Consider the following 12,591-nt stretch of genomic DNA (forward strand, 5'->3'; position numbering starts at 1 on the left):
ACCCTTGAAGCAAGTGGGGAGAGAGGAGGGAGAGGAGCTGCTGACATTGAAAAGGAATCCAAACAGGAGTTGCTCTAGCGGTGTCCACCACGTTGCTTCTCCCCCGCCTGGCCTTCTGGGAGTTGTAGTTTTCGTGGGTGTGGCTCCCCATGCGAGCCGGGAATACCCCGCCCGGGCCAAACTACAGATCCCAGGCGGCGCTCGGCCGTCGGCCCCTCCCTCCCGGGTGCCAGTGTAAACTCCCCGCTCGTTGGCGGGCGGCCGCGAGCCGGCGAGCGGGCAGAGCTCGGCACTGCGCGGGGGCGCACGACTCGGGGGACCCAGGCCCAGCTACCTTCCCTCCGCCCCCGGACTCTGTTCTCACTTTCGGGCTGTGGAAGGACGGGAAGCGGGAGTCATGCAGTCGGAATCGGGGATAGTGCCGGATTTCGAAGTCGGAGAGGAGTTTCATGAAGAGCCCAAAACCTATTACGAACTCAAAAGTCAACCGCTGAAGAGCAGGTGAGTGGTGACAGCTGGGCAGAGGCGCGGCGGGCGGCTGGAGGGCTCTGCGTCTGCCACTCTGGGGTGAAGAGAGCGGATCGCGGGAGCTCTGGGACAAGGACCCAGTGCCCTTGCCCCGGGGCAGAGGGCGAACTGCCCCTCGCAGCTGGGGGCCGCGCTCGCCTGGCCCAAGTGCGCTTCTAGGAGGCTCGGATGGAGCGCACTTCGGGGGGCGCTGCGGTAGCCGTAGGCGGAGCGTCCCGGCGCGGGGACCCTCGGCCGGGGATGCCAGCTGCTGAGACTGAGTGGGGGCTGGGGAGCGACCTGGCGCGATGTGGGGGAGGAGGAGCGCCCGGCCGGTACGCAGCTGTCCCGGTGAGATGGGGCAGAAAGAGTTCTAGTGAACCCCCTTTCTGGAATATCCCAGCGGGTTGAGGGCTCGGAGAGGGAGAGCTTTGGGTGGATTGAGATGCAACATTGGAGGGAAGCAATTAGTTTGCTTGTAGTCACCTCTTGGGAGTCCAGTCCCTGTGGGGAAATCGGCCCTTGGCCGCTTGCAGGTGAGGGTTCTCTGGGCTCCGCCTCTCACCTCCAGACCGCTCCACGCCGGCGCGGGAGGGGCGAGTGCAGCGGTGGGTGTGTCCCCTAGTCCAAGTTAAACTCCCTGGAAATAGAGTCCCATTCAAAACCAGGCCTTCCCTGCAGAGGGCAAATGAGCCTTGGTCTTGGGGGTTACTGGGATTGTACCCTGCTTGGCAGAGACACGTGTTTAATTCTCAAAAACTTTTTAGGAGAGGAGTAAAGACATCCACTGCTCTGACGCCCCATCTCCTCTACTGCCCACTTCCTTTGCGCCAGCTTTTTTGCTGCCTCCATTCCCACTTGTCTGTCAAAATGGATTGGGTATCTTCCGTTCTCTCTGTCCGGCGGCCACTCTGGACTCCTCGCACTTCTCATTTACAGTGTTTACTAAAAGGGACATGGTCAGTGGAGGTTGGAATAGCAGAGAAGGGTTTATTTTCATCCCGCTAAGCTGTGAGCTAGGATAAGGCTATCATTGGAAGCATCCAGCAGGACTTCTGCACCCGGCTGTACCTTCCTGCCCAGCCCTTCGCTGAGGGTGGGGCCTGGGTGAATGGGCCTGGTTGGCAGAGCGAGAGAAGGTCCTGAAATGAGGATGAGTGAAGAAGGGCAACCTAATGAAGAGCCAGGTGGTGTAATCTTGGCCTCTGGCTAGCACTGGGCTGGTTCTTTTTCTAGCAGAAAGTGCAACCAGGTTTATTTCCTTCAGGGCTGTGGCAGGAGTCTTTATCCCACGTGGGAAAGAAAATCTGGGAACAGCAGACCCACTGACTGCCACTGCTGAAGAAGCCTCTTTGTAGATGTTTCACGGCAGATTGGAAGGAGACCGCCTAAGCAGTTCGACCTATAAAACCAGCCTTTAGTTGGTGGTTTTTCCTCATAATGGCTGTTTTGTGTGTGAGCATAGATTGTGTGTGTTGGGGGCTGGGGGTTTTGAGTAATATTGTGTGAAGGGTATTGTTGGTTATGCTCATCAGGGCTTTATCTGCATTCGGCTGAAGGGACCAGTGTTTTACTGGGCAGTCTCTGCTTCTGCTTCTATAAGCAAATGCTTACATGGCCAGAATGAGGGAATGAGTGTGTGTGTGTGGAATCCTGAAAGAAATGAATTAACCGGACTGTTTGGAACATTTCTGATGGTGGCTGATACATAACATTAAATCAGTTTGAGAGAGCAAGGAAAATACCATCTGGAAAAACCCAAATGAGTGCCGTGAAACTCATGTTGAACGATTTGGGCCTGTTCTTTTTCAGAGTCAGCAAAAAATGACTTGCAAGGGTGAACATCCTCAGTAGCTAGCTAGCAGGCACGTGTCAGGAGAAATGTGGGTATGTGGGAAGAAATGGCTTCACACGTTAATGCTAGAAACAGGTGTAGGCCTGAACCAGCAGGGAAAGGAAGGCTAAATTAAAAAAAGTTGTTGTAAAACTTGTATATGGAACACACACATGCTCTTTGAAATAAACCGGTTAAATAAAAATTTGTGAATAAATATATGGAGTTGGCAACATTTCTCTGTACTGTTTCCCACAGTTGTCTAAGGTATTGTTGTCGACATCTGCTGTGTGACTTAAAAGGGCTACACATTGTTCTGGGCCTCTCTCATTGCATTTTGTCTTACGTCTTTGCTGGGGCACCTCATTTCTTATAAGTCTTTATTGGAAAAAGTTGAAATTGATATGTTAAGACTGCTGTAGCCATTCTGCCTATCAACTGTCTTCTCTGGATTGTCCTTTAGAGTTGAAAATATGTCCAGAATCTGCCCGCTTCTTGCCAACTCCTCTGCTACCACTTTGGTCCAAGCCACCATCAGCCCTTGCCTGGATTATTGCAGTAGTCTTTTAAACTGCAATAACCATATTTAGTGAATTTTCAATATAGTAGCCACAATGTTCCTGTTAAAACTGGTTTTCAGTCAGAGATGATTTTGCCCCTGGGGTCATTTGACAGTGTCTGGAGACATTCGTGATTGTTACAATGGAAGGGATCATTACCAATCTCTGGTAGGTGGAGGCCAGGGATGCTGCTAAACATCTTACAGTGCACAGGACAGCCCCCACAACGAAGGATTATCTGGTCCCAAATTGTTAATAGTGCTGAGGTCAAGCAACCCTTTGTTAAACCTCAAGTCAGAACCCTGTCAATTCTCTGCCCAGAACCTGCGCATGGCTCCTAGTTTCTCTCAGTAAAATTTGAGGTCCTTAAGATGTCAGCTCTGACCTTATCTCTTTCTGTCTGCCTCCTACCTCCCTCTGCTGCAGCCAGGCTGGTTTCCTTACTGTTTTTGGAATACCCCAGGTCCTTCCACTGCTGGACATTTGTATTTTGCACTTGCTTTGACCATCTTTTGCCTAGACAGGCCCAGTGCTCACTGTCCCACCAACAAGTAGGTGCCTGCCTCAAGGGTCTTAAGAATATTAAATGTGACATTGACTGTGGGAAAGTATTAGCATGGTGCCTGGCACATAGTAAGTGCTCAGGAAATGTTAGCAGATGTTTTTGTTATTTTCTTTACAGTTCTTTCTTTAAACATCATTCCCATCACACTGATAGTGTGGCCCTTTTTGATCACAGTATTTGCAATTGCTATTCTTCCAAACTCTCAGTTTTCCTTGTCCAGCTATGTTATTTTCTATAGTGCGTACATTATAATCTACTGTATAATTTTCTAATATGTTTATTATGTGTATCTCTACGCTAGACTACAAGCTCCCAGGGAACAGGAATTTCTATTTGTTCCTTATTCACTATTGTGTTACTAGAGCATAGAAAAAAGTTTCTCAGCTCAGTGCTGTTGATATTTTGGGCCAGATAATTCCTTGCCATGGAAGGTCCTATGCATTGCAGAATGTCCAGCAGCATCTTTTGGCCTCTTCCTACTAGAGCCAGTACTGCTGCTTTTTTCAAATGTGGCAACCAAAAATGTCTCTGGACATTGTCAGATGTCCCATGGTGGGCAAAGTCACCCTCATTTCAGAACCACTGGCTTGGAACAATGCGTAACACGATAAACATTTGTTTGAGTATGTCTTCCTTTCTTTCTTAATACTATAACCCACTCAGAGTAAGGTGTTTGGTTTTTGTTTTTGCAATGAACGTTGTGTTCCTTTTAAAATAGATATTCGCTGAGATTTCTCCAAAGAGGAATATATATATTGTTCACTGGGGCTAAGCTCAGATATTCAAGTCTTTCATGAGGAAGGACATGTTTCATTTCTAACCCAGACATCCTTGCCTTCAGGAATCTGAAGTTGCTGCATTTAGATTATATGAATCTCATTTTGGTCATGTTGGTGGGTAAGGCTGTGTTATAGGAAGACACTTGCTATGGGAAAAGGTTCTAATGAATTGTTTGCACACTGTTTCCTCCAAAAAGGTTTTTGAAACCTTTGTGTGTTCTCCTGGGAATGAGTTCTGAATGGTGGGTGGCAGAGGAAAAGTGCTGAATATTTAGAGAGAGCCAAGAATTCACACAGGCATAGTCATGGCAGGAAAACAAATGTGAAACTGTTGAATGAGCTCCTAGGGGCAAGGGAAGTCCCTACAGGTCTTTTGGACCTAAAAATATTTTAAAATATAGTAGCATCTTTAAGGCTCATAGTCCTTTTGTTTGGTTTACTCAGTGCATGTGGTTTTGTAGTCTTTCATGTCCTTTTACTGGGCAGACTTCACAGTTGGCTTAATTTAATTCCAATTTCTTCTTAAATCTTTAGTACTATTTTAGACAGCTATTATTAAATTTTCTGCAAGTTACAAATGGGAATGAAAGTGAGTGTTAGGTTTATCATGGCAGGATAGAATACAGTAGTGATTCCCAAATGCTGATTCAAAAAGGTTTATGAACTTTTCAAGGTTCAGGGTGAAATGAGAAAGACAAAGACTGTTGTGTCATACACATACCTACACGTATTTGGGCATATGGCTGCTGCCATTTCTTGGACTATGCTGAGATATTTCACTCCTGTTTTCTTATTAAAAAATGCCCTTTCTTTAATGGCATGATAATTCATTCTTGGCAAAACAAAACTGTCAATCAATCATTTTTTGGTTTCTGAAAGTTTTCTTGATGTTTTCGGTCTGTTCAATCTGCAGGGAACCACTAGCATAGAGATGAAGAGCCTTGTTCTAGCATCGGTGTCTGTGCCTAACTAGCTGGGTGGCCGTGGGCAGGCTGGGTGATGTCTAATTTCAATTTCCTCAACTGGCAAATAGGGGTCTGCCTCCAGGAGTCTTAAAAACATAAATGTGACATTGACTGTGGGAAAAGTACTAGCATTGTGCCTGGCACATAGTAAGTGCTCAGTAAATTTTAGCAGATGTTCTTGTTGTTACTTTCTTTATTACTTATCAGTGAGCGCTGGCATTTTGGAGGGTATTTGCATTTGCTTGACTATGGTTGTCTTCTCTGAGGCAGGTCGTGGTGTGCAATACAGTTCTCTCAATGTTAGTAAATTCATTTTTGCCTTTCTTCTAATGAGGTGTTCAGGTAAATAATTTGCATTTTATAGTTTTCATCTAATCGTTAATAATTCTTTTATGCTAGTTAAATAATCTGCTGTATAATTTTCCAATATGTTATGTTTATTACGTGTAACTATCTCCATGCTAGACTGCAAGCTCCAAGGGAACAGGGATTTCTGTTAGTTCCTTGTTCACTATTGTGTCCCCAGAGCCTAAAACAAAAAAATTCAGTGCCTCCATAAAAATTCATGTTCAACACATAGTTATTGAGTCCTAGTATGTGCAAATTAATACTAATAATGATGGGTAACATTTATTGAGTGTGTACTCTGTATAAGTCTGTTCTAAGTGTTTTTATGTGTGTAAAACATACTTAATCTTTGCGAAATCTGCATGAGGCAATCATAATAAACAAAAACAGTAATGATATTAATTATAATTTTTAAAACAGTTAACACTTATCTAGTGCTTCCTATGTGCCAGGCACTATTCTGAAAATTAACTCTGCATTACCTCTGTTAATGCAAAGTTAATTCAACCTTGGGTGTATGTATTGGTTTATTATTCTCATTCTACAGAGAGGGAAACTGAGGTATGCCAAGTAGGTGGAGCCTGGATTTAAACTGAGGCCATATAACTGTAGCTGTGTGTTCTTGACCTCTACTCTGTGCTATGCCTGAGTGATTGTGCAAAATTCAAAGATACATCACACTGTGCCCTCCCTGTGTGGTGAGAGAAAGAGAACTCACAGGTGTAGCTAATTATATAAGGCAGAGTGGTACCTGTGGCAGGGTGGGCATCAGTAATTGGCAGCATTTAAGAGAGGAAGGGGAACTGGGGAGGCAGTTTTTTGGACAAATAGGGGTATTTGAATTTGGCCTTCAAAGTGAAACAATAGTCAAATGCGTTTCTCCACACTATTAAACAAAATGTTAGACACCTTAGAGGGCATGATCCTAAAGTAGACATTTAGGGTTTTTGTCTGCCTTTTAGACTCCTAACATTTCTTTAAGCTCTTCTTTGTGGTCTCTGGGCACCTGGTGATATCTTGTGGTGGCAGAGAGGCTACATGCATGTGGACAGGTTTAGAGGGAGCCCTGCTTAAGTGCTGTCCTTGGTCACTGTTTTGCCACTTAACTACTACATCTGTGTTTGAGATATTTAACTTCTTGCAGTCTCAATTTCTTTAAGCTGTAAAATGAGGTCAATGGTACCCATCCTCTTAGGGTTGGTAGAACTTTTAAAACTAAGCAAAAATGTATAAATATGTTTAGCATAGCACCTAGCACTGTTAGTGAATGAGATTAATTCCTCCTTTTCTAGTAGAATTTTACCATGATAGCAGTTTTTACCCTCCTCTTAAGAATAACTAAAACGTGTGTAGAATCATGCATCCAAAGCAAAATAGACAAGATTGAGGTGCCTCAACTTGCAGATGTTCAAATTTTACTATGCTGATTTGTTTTGTGATATGATTAGATGGAACACTTGATTAAAGTGGGATTCTCAGTCTTGGTTTTGTTCGTTATTGGATATTTTTTTTCCCAATTACTACTATTTATAGATTTTATTTAAGTGGATGTATGCTTAATTCCCTTTGAGTTCTGCAGTGCAGTTTGCACAGGCTGATGTTTATATCTGCTCCAGTTGTGCAAGAAGTGGAAAATATCCTTTTTTTAGAACAGATCACATGTGCTTACTGTCAGGAATAGGACCTCAGTGTAAAAAAATGTATCTTGGGACAAATCAGAGTTACTAAATTTCCCCTCCAACTGCTTTGTTTCAGAACTGGCAGTATTAGGATAAGTAATAGGAAAAAAAATGCTTGGCTACTTTTTTTTTTGTCATTTTCAAGGACAATAAGCGAGAGTTTCATTTGTTTTTTGTGTGTATGTGTGTGTGCGTGAAGTATAAAATGTACTTTGCTGAGGGTTTGTCTAATCGGAATAAATTACGAAAATATGTTTGACTACACTCCAACTATGCATTGTTTGGAAAAAATAATCATCAAGACAGGTCAAAGATATTAAATGCATTCACCACAAGCTTTTTGATATTGTAAAAGCAAATTTGCAGTTTATTAGAAGGTTTTTGTGAGTCTAGTGAACATTGTGTACTCCGAGGATAGGAATTATACCAAGGAATAAGTTTACATCTTTATTGATGCCAATGAGGTCGAGAAGACCCACAAGGAGATCTGGGATCTCTGTTGAAATTTCTTCACCTCCCATTCTGTTGCAAAGGATCTTGGGAGAAGGACCAGGTTTGGCTTCTTAATGGTAAGCTTTGTTTTCTAGCCCACTTCTGAAATGTAGCTTTCTTACTTGTTTGCCTCATCTTTCCCTCCTGTGGCTTTGGATGCTGTGAAGAGTAAAGAAGTGTACCTTCGGAGTGTTCACCTGAGACCTCTATCCTGGGATTCAGAGTGATGAGGCTTTTATCTTTAGTGGCTAACATTTCTGGGGGCTTCTCAAGCACTGGGCGCTGACTGTCAGGCTCTGTGCTGGCCATAGGGAATCAAGCGGAGAAGCAAATGCATTCCTGCTAGCGTGGTGCATACATCTTGGAGGTGGGGCACAGTTAATAATAAACCAAATACATGAGCAAGATAAGTTTTGAAAACTGCTATGGAAATCAAACAGAGCGTTATTGGTAGAATGTGCCTGTGAAAGAAGGGGGCTTTTTATTAGGTTGGATAATCAGGAATGACCTGTTGGAAGAAGTGATTTTGAGGCAAGACTGAATGTCTGACATAAAGGTACAAATCTAGACACTACCACGCACTGCCTCTGTGACTTTGGTCAAGTTACACAACCTTTATGAACTCCAATTCCTTATTCTGTAAAATGGGACAGTTGCTACCTTGCAAGGCTGTTGTGAAGATAAAAGGTAACGTATGTAAAGCAGCTAAAGTTAGACTTGAGGCTTAACAGGTGTTCAGGGCTAACCATAGGATTCTTGAAGTTCATATATGAATAGTGGAAAAAGAAACACAGACATTAATCATTGTTATAAGTGTTTATAACTCAGTCTTAAGTGTTTTCCTAATGTTGAGTGAGTCAGAGATTCATGCTTGTCTTTATAAACCTAACCCTGGACTAAAAGAGGATATGGGTCTTGTTATTTTTATTATCCTTTCTTTCCTCTAGGATCATCCTACTTGATGTCATCTCTTGTTCTCTTGACTGTTGTTGTCCTGACATTATTCATGTCTGACTATTCTTAGCCTAGGTACAGTTTTTGGGCTGGATTTTTAATTACTTTTTTTGGTGTTAAGGAGAGGTCCAAGTAACTTGAGGATTAAAAAGGAAAGCCTGAGATTGATTTCACAAAACATACACGCCCACCATGAACAAATAACCAGTGTAGAACTCCTGACTTCTAGTCCTGTGTTTCAGTCCTGAGATCACACTTCCTGTCCACTCTGTTGTGAAAATGTCAGTGTTGGTGCAGAAACAAAAAAGAAGAAGTTCTCCTCCTACACACCACCTCCAGTGTTCACCAACTTTGACATCCACAGGCAATGGTGTGTATTTAATTTGACTTCTTTAAAAAAATCTTCAAAGCATTTGGATTTTAGTAGCTGTGTTCTTTGATTCAAGTACGCTTAGATTGATAACTTTCTTTTTTTTTTTTTTTGAGATGGAGTCTTGTTTTTTCGCCCAGGCTGGAGTGCAGTGGCACGATCTTGGCTCACTGCAACCTCCACCCTGGGATTCAAGCAGTTGTCCTGCCTCAGCCTCCTAAGTAACTAGGATTACAGACGTGTACCACCATGCCTTGCTAATTTTTTTGTATTTTAGTAGAGGTGGGCTTTTGCCATGTTGACCAGACTGGACTTGAACCCCTGACCTCAGGTGATCCACCTGCCTTGATCTCCCAAAGTATAAGGATTACAGGTGTGAGCCACTGTGCCTGGCCAGAGTGATAACTTTCAAAAGGAAAAATCCTGGGTTGTGTGAGAAGAAATATTTTAAATCTAAATGTATGCCCTATAGAGGGCACTGGTATAATTCTGTTGTGTAAGAAATTGTGCCTTATTGAGCAATTTCAGGAAGAGATCTGTGGTCTTCACCCTCCTTACCCCTGCCTCTTCTCCAAAGAGGGGTAACTTGCTGAATCATTCACATACATTTTTCAGTTTTTCCATGTGATTAAGGGCATCATTGGAAAAGTGGTTGTCCCCACTGTTGTGAGAATGCATAGCTTGTATTTGCAGAATAGGTTTCCTTCTGGGAAGGTTGACTTGTCTCGATGGGAAGAAGACTTGAGGCAGAGAGGTTTCACTTAGCCTGGTGGCTGTGGTTATATATGAAATTATGAAATGACAGACAGGAAGGCTATATTTACTTTGGTACCTTTACCATAAAATGTTCCTAAATACTAACTAGTTCTAGGAGGCATGTTTTTCAAAAACATACATTTTATTTTTACAGCTGAAGATCTGAAATTTGGTGAAAGGAAATGCTCATGAAAATCCTAAAGATGGTGTCCTTGTTAAACGCAGGACCTAGCTCAGTCCTGGTGAAGGCTACCAGAGAACCTCACTGAGATGTAGCCACATTGTACCTCTTGCCTGCAGTGTGTCCTAAATTGGTGGAGACAGTCCTCTAAAACTTTCATGAACTAACACACCAATATGTCATTGGTCAAATTGTAACATTCCCTTCCATCCAAAAGACTAGGTATATTTTTGTTATTGTTTTGTTTTGTTTTTAGCATTTGAATTTTTTCAGCAAAAGGTGGAAAGATATTATTTCAGTGTTAGCTTTGCTCTATTGTATTAGTGAGCCTGCATAGTTGCACCATCTAAATTTAGGATGTTGGCACCTCAGCCAATAAGAACCCATTGTAACTAATTCATAATGCTTTTGGCAGAGAATGCCTATGAATAAACATTAAAATACTGTTGGCCAGTTTAGGTCATTTACTTTCAAGGGAAGAGGGTGACCCCGACTATGCATTCTTGAAAATTTTATTTATTTATTTTTAAAGGAAGAGTTTACACTAGCTTATGTGAAGCAATACATAAAAATATAAGCAGCTGGCATGATTCCTGGTGACATTCCAAATCAAGGTTTACCCATTTGCTGCAAAGAAGTGTGCCTGAAGGATAACTTGTAAGAGGTTGGCCACTGGCTTGTGTGTGTAATCAATCAGTGCATAGACTTTTTGGAACTGCACCTTGTATCATCTTAGCATGGTAATTTTTCCACTGGTCTTTGGGTAGGAACACACTAATAATGTTTATCTAGGCAAATGTGGGATGAGTAAATGCTAAATGATAGGATTTTGGAAGGTAATTCTCACAATACTGATTATATATGTAAGTTTTAAATCTTTGTTGATTCAGCAATTAATGAGAAGGTTTGACGGTGCTTGCTTGGTCATAATATCAAAATCAGTAAAGTGCATGATGTAACGGCAGGGAGCTGAATGGCAAGGACAATTAATTGGGATTTGTTTTTGGGAGTCAATGATACCACATGCCAATCTGCTGTCTTTAGGGAGTCTCTCCCTAATGTAACCCCTCTGTCTAACTTTTGGGTACATGTACCTCATATCTTTTTAAACAGGTCAATTTCATGGCTCCAGGAGTAGAGAATTGGTTATAGGCCTGGCCACATATCCTTATCACAGGGATTAGTTTCATGGAGGTACACGTTGTTCAAAGTGAATCCCAGGATTTTCTTGGGTGCTACCACATCAGTAATGTAGATCTGATAACTAACTTTCTTTCTTTTTTTTTTTTTTTTTGAGACGGAGTTTCGCTCTTGTTACCCAGGCTGGAGTGCAATGGTGCGATCTTGGCTCACTGCAACCTCCGCCTCCTGGGTTCGGGCAATTCTTCTGCCTCAGCCTCCTGAGTAGCTGGGATTACAGGCACGTGCCACCACGCCCAGCTAATATTTTGTATTTTTAGTAATAAAAATATTTTGTATTTTTATTTCACTGTGTTGACCAGGATGGTCTCGATCTCTTGACCTCGTGATCTACCCGCCTCGGCCTCCCAAAGTGCTAGGATTACAGACGTGAGCCACCATGCCCAGCCTGATAACTAACTTTCTAGAGGAAACTAGGGAGCTTTCTTTTCTTTTCTCTTTTCTTTGCTTTCTTTTCTTTTTAATAGTGAGTAATTATTATCAATGATTATCTCTGGGCTGACAATACAGCAATACAAGCCACACTCCTTTTTTTTTTTTTTTTTCAACTAAATGTATTCTGATCTGGGGAATTTTTTATTTCAAAATAGCAATACAAGAGTATTTAATATGGAGATATGAGATTTGTGGTAAAATCATTAGGACAATGGCTCTTAAACTCAAATGTGCATCAGCATTCCCTGTAGGGCTTATTAAAACAGATAGCAGGGACACACTCCCACAATTTTTGTTCAGTAGGTCTGGGGTAAGGTCTAAGAATTTGCATTTTGAACATGTTTCTAAATGACGCTGAAACTGAACTTGTTTTCAAAGTGTCTGGGAATCACACTTTCAAAATCATGGCACCAAGGTGGTGGTGATGGTGTTGGGGGATGGTTTGCTCAATGAACTTGGAATAGAAAGCATTGCATATAGGTGGTATACAAATAACATATAGGCTTGGGTGACAGAACACCCACATTTACCATGTTTAATCAGAAAATTAATTTATTGGTTAAACAGCAGAAAAGTCTAAAGATGGGGCTAACTAGGCCTTTCAAGGCTAGGATTCTTGGTTGTGTAATATGATCTCTGAGTGACTTAGAGTTAACCTAGCTTTACTACCATAAGGAATCCTGGCCCAAATCTCAAAAAGGGGTTGTATTTTAATCTACACTCTAAAAGTGTGAAACTTGAAGCATACTGCAGTCACTTGACTGAAAGTTTTGGTTGAGAAACAGCATGATGGTGGTTTTGGGCATGTCCACATGACCAAATTGTTTTTCACAAAACTTCTGCTGAATAAAATGTGAAATACTACTGTCAGCCTGTTTTCCTGTCTTAATGAATTCCAGATAGTTTGTAGAGTGTGGGAGCTTCCAAAACAGAGAGGTGGAATGGATGTGACCAGCCAGCATCTGT

The 12,591-nt window shown here is 42.3% G+C and overlaps 1 protein-coding gene across 5 annotated transcripts in view; it reads left to right on the forward strand.

Annotated features, from left to right (window-relative positions):
- Positions 1-234: 234 nt before the first annotated feature.
- Positions 235-12,591, forward strand: part of MITF (melanocyte inducing transcription factor) — a 216,492-nt gene continuing 204,135 nt past the window's right edge. For 3 of the 5 annotated variants that reach the window (XM_032290461.1, XM_032290470.1, XM_032290462.1), the window contains exon 1: positions 235-501. In XM_032290461.1, coding sequence (XP_032146352.1) covers positions 398-501 — 104 coding nt within the window. In that variant the 5' untranslated portion in view covers positions 235-397. The remainder of the gene's footprint in view (positions 502-12,591) is intronic. The other 2 variants (XM_032290463.1, XM_032290464.1) reach the window with 1 other exon arrangement.

The sequence above is a fragment of the Sapajus apella genome, unplaced genomic scaffold (genome assembly GCF_009761245.1).
Source record: "Sapajus apella isolate SASKATOON/1434 unplaced genomic scaffold, GSC_monkey_1.0 scaffold23, whole genome shotgun sequence".
Classification (NCBI taxonomy): domain Eukaryota; kingdom Metazoa; phylum Chordata; class Mammalia; order Primates; family Cebidae; genus Sapajus; species Sapajus apella.